At 30.7% G+C, this 9,000-nt stretch overlaps 1 protein-coding gene across 1 annotated transcript; it reads right to left on the bottom strand.

The window, feature by feature from the left end:
• Positions 1-188: 188 nt before the first annotated feature.
• On the bottom strand, positions 189-1,824 carry LOC108689061 (cyclin-H). The gene is made up of 6 exons (XM_018195666.1): positions 1,677-1,824; positions 1,149-1,373; positions 891-1,064; positions 592-817; positions 400-511; positions 189-330 (listed from the first exon to the last, which is right to left on the bottom strand). The coding sequence occupies exons 1-6, from the start codon at positions 1,791-1,793 to the stop codon at positions 189-191; spliced, it is 996 nt and encodes a 331-aa protein (XP_018051155.1). The 5' UTR covers positions 1,794-1,824.
• Between the last annotated feature and the right edge of the window lie 7,176 nt (positions 1,825-9,000).

The following is a 9,000-nucleotide window of genomic DNA, read 5'->3' as shown; positions in this document are numbered from 1 at the left end:
TTACATATTTTTAAATAGAAATAAATGTTGCTGCAAAATCCGATGTATAAGAATGAAAAAAATATAAAATATAAAATTTAGAAAAAATAAAATTTCAAAATATTTTATACAATTTTTCCTATACAAGGAATATAATTTTTTTGTGTAGGATTATATAAGAAATATTTATTATTATACAAAGTTTATTATCACAGAACAGAGGGAGATAAAATTTTATTAACTCCCAAAATTTTGTCATCGTGAGCTGCCTGATCCTGAATAATTTTTGCATATTTTTCATTATCCTGTAAATCCTCTTCAGCCAGCATTTCCTGCATTCTCTGTTTATATCTAAAATTTTCTAAACTTATACGAATGATCTTAAAAAATAATATTGAATTTATATATAAATATACTTACATTTCACTATCAGGATTATTTTCTTGATTTCTGCATTTATCTAATTTCTTCTCTAAAGCTTTGACTGCTTCTCGTGAAGGTGGTTCTACACATTTAGCCATCGAACGTATTTCTATAAGAATTGATTTGTAATTATAAATAACTTATACTGTTAGAATATATACAAATATCATGCAATACATATATAATTACTTCGCACAGCTTCTATAATCCCACCCAATTGTTCTCTCGAAAAAAGTATATCAGTAACATAATTGTCTAAGTTTGCAGAAGCTCTGGATGCTGCATGTAAAGTCGCAGCCAACGCAACTTGACTTGGGGCATAAAGAAGAACACTGTCTGTCAGAAAAACTCTTTCCAAGAATTCATCTATATGTTGCCTTAATTTTTCAGGATTTTCCAAAGATGTATATCTTGTCTATAAAAACATAATATATTTATTTCTGTCATACATAGGAAAACATACATCAATAATATCTTTATATCAAAACCTTTATGTCAATCATCAATCCTTCCACAGGTCTAAATGGATTATGAACAGTAAGATTATAATTCAACTGTTGCATGAGGAGTAATTCATTATTAAGAATTATGTCAGATGCTTTTTCTCTATCTCCCTTAATATTTGCTACAAATTGAGATATAGAGACATTAAATTCTTCAACCTAAAATAAAGTATTTTTCATGTGAAAAGACTGAAATTACAAATGACCATGAAAAAAAAATATACCATGGAGATTAATAATTACTTTGCATGCTAGATAAACACAAGTGACCAAAATCTCTTTTGGATGATAATCCATCACACTGTTTCTGAGATAAAATCTTTTAAAGTAATGTAAGGCAGTGGCGACAGTAGCACGAGGCATCGGTGGATTGAATCGACGACAGAAGTCTCTTAATTGTAATTCATAAAAACGGAGTAATGTACGCTCTTCTGAATGCGAGAGAAAATATTCCTCCTTTTCTTCTGGCTGTGTTATAATTAAACTAATTAAACTTGTAATTATAGCATTTATTACTATACTTTAATTGTATTATTATTTTAATCAATTTATCATTAAAGAGATATTTAGGAAAAGTGTAGCAAATTGTATTATATTAATAATAAGCAATATTTTATACATATATATATGTTTATTTGTGCCTACATAACCTAGAATTCATCGACAATATTTGGTCTCGGTAATCACAAGTACAACAGAAATAGGTTCGCAGATATTGTTGTTTGAAAAAGCGACAGTTCTAAGGGAGTAGTTTTGAAAAAATAGACTCACAGTCATATTTGCACCATGCTTTGCGATAAAATCAGCATTAGTTTTCTCCCTCAACATGGTTAAATCGCTTTCATCGCTAAACATCCAATATTTTCTTTGCGAGCTACATGGAAACATCTTGGCGATGCGAGTAATAAAAAAGAAAAAATAAAACAAATGCGAATTGCGATCAATTATTGGAATTGTAACACACGAATTTAACACTCTTCAACTGTAAATATAAACTAAAGAATCAGGCAAGCAACTCCACCATGCGGCAACTGTCAAATTTAAATGGAAGCGTAAAGATTAAAATTTGATTCTAATTTTTGTTTAAATATAATAACAATCTATACATTTCATTAATGTAATTTTATATATATATATATGCAATTAATTGAAATATCTTGATTGCAAAATAAAATAAAATAACAAAAGCATTATTATTTGCTCGATAGATACTATTTTCTGACAGAAACAAGTTCAAGAGATCTGTTCTAGAGTGCAGCATGAGTCATATTTTCGAGCTTCTGATCGAACTTGTGTGCCTTATTTAATTACTTTCATCTTTTTATCATTGAATTCTTGTGTGAAAAGTATTGTATAATATTTGCATTCAAATTTTTATAGTTAAAATTATATATACATAAAATTATTCTCCATAAAAATACATATAATTGTTAGATTTAAAAAAAATTGTTTTTATTTTTTGTTACATCTTTATTGCATTTCTTATTATGTTTTTCAATGGATTTTTATTGCATTTTTTATTGTATTTGGAATTTTACGATTTACATGTAGAATTCATTAAATGTCAAAATAACAATTAATCATTACGTATAATTTCGTTACGCAATTTTTGAAAATAAGAAAATAGATTATTATAGTTTAAGATATTTTTGTGTTTATATATTAATTTGTAGCTATTTTACTGAATACAAAAAAGCAAAATTAACTTTTTTAACAATAGAAATCGTATTTTTTTAACATTATAAAAATTCTAATCATTAATATTACTGATTAAAAGCTATAATAACAATACTAATCCATAACAAAAGTAGTCAGTAGTCATCTAAACAGTCTAAATCCTAGTAAGAAATGACAGTGGAATCGAGTCAAAATCAACGAATTGACATCAAATTGATGTTGAGCCAGTCGCAACACACATTAGAAAAGGATTGCTGTGTTTTCTGGCAACCGGTACGTTGCGGGTAATAAACAAGATCACGGGACCGGGGGTCCCGATGGCGGGGCATGAAGGTAAGGGATGAAGGGAGGAGACGGGAGGAGATTTTAATATGGACGCCCCCGCAAGCGGTTGTGCGTCCGATCTGAGTAGGCGTTCCTACGACCCTTTGTCAACCGACAACGCCGCTGCATCTTATCGCGCGATCGTATATCGGGGATCTCCCCATTCCGCCACGTTCGGCCCTCGAGGCCATCGCTGTCGCTGCCGCTTGTTCAAGCGAAGAGACGGGCTCCTTCCTCCCGTTACATCGACGGTTATAACTCTCTGCGTCGTTTTTTCCACGTTGGTTTACGTCGCCGCAACTTCGTCATCGCCGTTTCACATCGCGATCTGGCCCGCCGATCGTCTGGTATCGCAGTCGCCATCCCGCATCGATCAGAGATGGAAACTGGTTCAGATACCCAGATTTACATACGAGGATACGATACGCGTGGATAGAGGCGCAAGTCTGATTTATGATATTCGATATTTTTCGAACAGTTAATTGTATTCGGCAGCGGCAATAAATCGGTTAATATTTATGGATTCGACTACCTGTGAATATCGATGATTTATGTTTAATTAGAGATAGGAGAAATTACAGTCTTTCCACTTTTATGCATGCGATATAACAGATAGAATGCATCTCAGACTTTTATCTTCTCTTATAATTGATAAATATTATTTTCTTTGATATGTTTTTATTGTAAAAAATCAAGTTGATTTAATAATGACGTATTAAATCAAAAATAAAAAAATTTTACAGATTCCACATTATAACGTTTAAATTTGTGTGTAAAATTTGAGCACCATTCTCTTATTTAAAAGTTCTTTAATTTTTTTGTTAATTTTGATTTTTATGTAAAATTGCTTTTTGAAATTTATTTGCAAATTTGATGAGGAAGTACATTAAGAATTAAATTATAATTGTTAATACTAATCGAACAATAATAAATATTCGTGCTAAAGTTGGATCCAATTATTCGTTTAAAAATTATTGATCTAAAACTACAGAAAAATATAGTCATTTTGCTGCATAAAAATGCATTGATGTAAGCCAAATTATTCTTTGTTTTATTTTTTATAATTGATTTCAGAGCGTATTTATGGATTAACATCATTAACATTTTTGAATGATATTGACTAGTATTAGCTTATTTTTAGTTGATTGTTTGATACTTTTAGATGGTTGTATAGCTAAAAGATATTGTACAGCCAAAACATCCTTAAATATTTATGGAAATTGGTTGCTTCATTTTTTTACGGTGCATCGATCGTTTTTCTAACATTGTAGTACACAACTGCGATTTATGTCAAGGGCTTCTGCACTATTGATTCAATGTATCACCGACATTCAACGGTAACACTAAAAGCTCTCTCTCTCTCTCTCTCTCTCTCTCTCTCTCTCTCTCTCTCACTCATTCACTCATTCACTCTCTCTCCCTCCCTCTCTCTCTCTCTCGAATTGATAAGATATAAGAATCGAAATAAGATATTGAATTTGAGATTGATGAGAGAGATAGAGAAAGAGGGGAAGAGAGAGAGAGAGGAGAGGAGAGGAGAGTGATTCATAAGGTCTGCTAATTGTAACGACTTTGAGGAGCTTTTAATTTCCTCAGAAATTCTATGGTGAACGGAGAAATAGATGGACGTCCTTCGAAAGTGAAGTACATCCGCCATTAATCTAATATTGCGGTCGCCACCGCCCTCGACGTTGCGTGTTGCAGCCGTGTCAAGCTTCGCTCCCTTTGAACGAATGGAGTCGCGGCGAGGGCACGTGAGCTCGTACATACACGTGCGCATTATGTACATATCGGCATCAGTGTATCGGCATAGTGTGGCGATGAGAAGAAGGAGGAAATGAGAATGGGCGCGATGTGTCGGTCGCGCTAATGCGAAATCAATGCCCGAGTTAGCTCGCGAGGTGTGATGAATATAAAGTGAATTACTACTCACACCTTCTCAGACTTGCATCACAAACAAGAGACTTTTCAGGGAGTCGCGCGGGAAATAGATATTCGAGGAGAAGGTGATATCATGGCAGTCCATTTATATGTTATATAATAACTTGGTTTAATAATCAATATTTAAATTTAAAATTTAATGGTTATATTCGTCGAAATGTTGTTTAATCGATTCTAGCTCAAAGTTATAAAATGTTACTTAAGATATTATTTATAAAAATGTGAGATTATATTAATATAATGGTTCGAAGAGAAACATGGGCTGGGGATAACGTGGCTTTTCACAAAAATAAATTTAAAAAGTCAGTTTTTTTTTTAAAAAGCAATATTTGTTACACAAAAATAATAAGAGATTAAAATGTAGGCAAATGCATATGTACAAATGTATATATAATTTCTTTTCCATAGACTGCTAATTAAAAATTTATAGTACTTATAACATAAATTATAAATTAATGATAGAGTTATAATTGATTTATTTTGATTAATAATTATTTTGCTTTGAAAATCTCGGAAAAGAGGTCAGCAATCAATACACTTACAGGAAGTTACATTAACAAAATTCCATACTATTATTCAATTCGAATTTTATACAGCTAAATAAAATGTTAAATAACAAACAATACACTCAAATATACATATATTTGTATGATAATACTCTAAAATTTAAGAAAAATGAGAAAGTATATGTAATTAAATATTAAAATGTATCTTAAACACATTTCGAAATTTTTGAAAGTAAAAGTGCGTTATAATAAATGCTGGCTATTGTGTATTGATATATTAGCATCATAGTATAACGGTGAATTATTGAGCAAATAATTCCATAAGTAATTACTAGAATTTGTTAATAGTGGAAATACCAAAAGAAGTTATTATATATCCATACTAGTCATAATATCATCTTCTCTTCTAATAAATTATCTGATAATTGCAAAATATGGGCAATGGTTATGGACAGATATTTGGTGCTTTCCAGCTAAAGACACAGTGATCATTTTATCTTTATTTAACATTGGCAAATAAAGACGATTCATTGTGTTATACTGTGTCATCTATGTCTCTTACTGGAAAATACCCATTGATATCAGTGAATTATTTGAGATGGAAAAAAGGGCGTTTTGACATATGTCTAATGTGTGCTATTATATGTTTTCAGCTCTAATGATATTATACGCCAGAATATTTCTATCAATGTGTGTATAGTAAATGAGATAGATATACGTAAATGATTTTACGGACTGTCTAAACAAGCAAATTGCATTTTAGGGAAATTTAAATAAATTATTATTGATCACGCTTAACACTGCAAACATGCGTTATTATTATTATTATTATTAAATACACATTTGATTCTTTGAGGAGCGGAATTGTCTGACAAAGTAATTTATAGAAGAATATTTTCGAGGTTACCGATTTCAATTCTGACTTCAGAATTCTATCAAATTTTAAAGAAATAGTTTAATTATTGTAGAACTTAGTTTTTAAAAATTCTTGATCTCACTGAGTTTAAAGGTAGCCTCTATGAAAGAAAATTTAGTAGCTCATAATTAGAATTTAAAAGTCAATTTGAAAATCAATACTAACTATTTGCGTATTAATTTTGCAAATAAAACGAAATTGAAAACTTGATATTATATTTTGCAATTAAAAATTCCCTAAAATCAAGTTTTATGATAATCAAATTATTTTTAAAAAATTCTGTCCGTCCTATTATATTGAATCTGTCATTTAAAAATTTTTGATCTCATTTTTGAATAAAATATTATTAAGTTATCTCATAGTATAAATCAAGCGAACAGTTTACATAATAAAAGGAGATGACCCCAAATGGGGTCATCGGTTTGCAAAAGGTTAAGAATTCCCTCATAATTCCCTATATTTCCACGATTAAAGCGTTGCGTAATTTCCAATGACGGTCTTCTGTTGATAAGAACTAAATGAAGCTACGGCGATTCTCAGAAACACGTAAATATAGATGTACGATCTGGTACATCGCATGGTACGACGGTAACATCGTTGGTTAATCAGCAAAGAGCGGTATCACGCTCGGTCTTAACACTCATGATCGATCTGCGCGCACGCGACTCGGATCAAAAACGCGTCGCTCGACATGATGTCATATGCCTGCAATTATGTATATCGAGCCGATGATCACCGGGCTCTCTTGCCGAGCGAGTGACTTTCAATATGATGACTTTTACGATCCTTCATAAGTCAGTACTCTTGATAGTCTATTTTTACGGGTATTGTCAGCAATGCCAGCTGTGTGAAACGCCGGAGCACAGCTTAAAAGTAAAATAGAGATGTTTTTATGCTCTTCGGTTTCCATAGAAAACTAGCTTTCGAAGCTACTGAAACTTTTCAGTGAACGCTCAAAAGATGATGCGCAGACAATAATAATCGTGAAAATTGTTTGACATACACATTGTATGTTCGTTTCTTTAATGAGTGTATTGAAATGTGCGTAAATATAGTTAAATAACTGATTAATTAGACAAGGTACAGTAATTATAATAACATAAATTAGGTTTGATAAATATTTTATCATTGAGATCTCAGACCTCAATTTATTTACGTAATATATCACGTGTGAATAATTATCTAATTCACATAATTAGCAAACAGTCAATTAATTAATTACCTACATGCCTGAAGGGACGATGTATTTAAAAATATCTCATATGTATACATAAATAATAACACCACCATCCTTCTGTACACGTGCAAGAAAATTAAAGTCTATAAGCCAAGGGAACGTTTCTCACAGAATTATGATTAATTAAGGAACTTGTAAAAATATAAGTCGCAAGTCATTTGCACAGATTCTGATATGTGCAAATAAATAACTAGATAAAAGAAAACAGGTAAAAAAAATCAAAACGAAAATAAATCGACGTCAGATTTATGATAAGATTATATGGGCAAGAGATTCCCGTTAATTCTTTAATTCATCATTAGATTCGTGTTAACAGGCAATATTTTACAGCGGTGGTAGACATTGCACGTTATCTTTTATCTATATAGGTGTCTCGGATAGCGTTAGTTTATTAGTAAAACGATTATGTAGGTACGTTATGAAGCACTGTCTGCACGCGGAATCTTAAACATGTATAATAAAACATAAATACCAGCAAACATATACCAAATGGAGAACCAAGATAGTACAGTAGCTTGCACAAGAATGCATGCATATATGTATATACTTATGTGTTCTTTACATACATTATCATTTATTAATCCTATCTCAAATCTTCCTAGCAGCTAATCCGTGAATTATTTACAAGTGAAATGTAAAAATTTCAGAAATTTTGAATTAAATTAAATAAAATTGAAATTAATTTACATTTTCATGGAATTTCGTAATTTTAGAAAATAAAAATCTCAATGTCCAAATTTTACCTAGATTTTAAATATAAATAGTTATAGTTTACAAAAATTAATTACAAAGAGCTATCATGGAGTCAATGCTGTAAATGATGCGCAAATTCTTTATATAATATTATTTAATAGATGATATATAAATAATATAAATTGACGTTTCGGCTTCAAATCGTTACAGTAAATTAAAACGAGAATAGAGACGTCAACACTCTTTGACGGTGAATTTTATAATGAATTTAACAACGTTATAAAATTGACCATTAAAGAGCATTGACGTTTTTATTCTCGTTTTAATTTACTGTAACAATCTGACGATTTCCACCATTAATGGATTTTTGTGACTGAGCGATAGCACGGAGCTCATGTTTGATATCTTGATCAAGGATCTAGATTCATGGATCGAAGATCGTGCTTCTCCATGGTTTCGTGTACTATGAACATATTATTATTCAAGAGTACTATCATAGGGAGAAAATATGCATGTATCAGGATAGGATTTAATTTTATTCTGAGGATGCTTCAATAGCCGAAATCAATTTATATTTATTTGTATATCATCTATTAAGTAATATTATATAAAGAATTTGCGCACCACTTATAGCGTTGACTCCATGATAGTCCCTTTATAATTAATTTTTATATGCAAATATAGGGAGTCTAATTACTTGATTTATTCAGTATATTATATTACTTTTTAACTATAATTTACTCATTAAACTGTTATTGTTATAAATACTTTTGAGAATATTGAATTTTTTGGCATACAGAT

The sequence above is a fragment of the Atta colombica genome, unplaced genomic scaffold (genome assembly GCF_001594045.1).
Source record: "Atta colombica isolate Treedump-2 unplaced genomic scaffold, Acol1.0 scaffold254, whole genome shotgun sequence".
NCBI lineage: Eukaryota > Metazoa > Arthropoda > Insecta > Hymenoptera > Formicidae > Atta > Atta colombica.
Note: the sequence above shows the minus strand (reverse complement) of the source record. Positions and strands in the feature narration are given on the sequence as shown.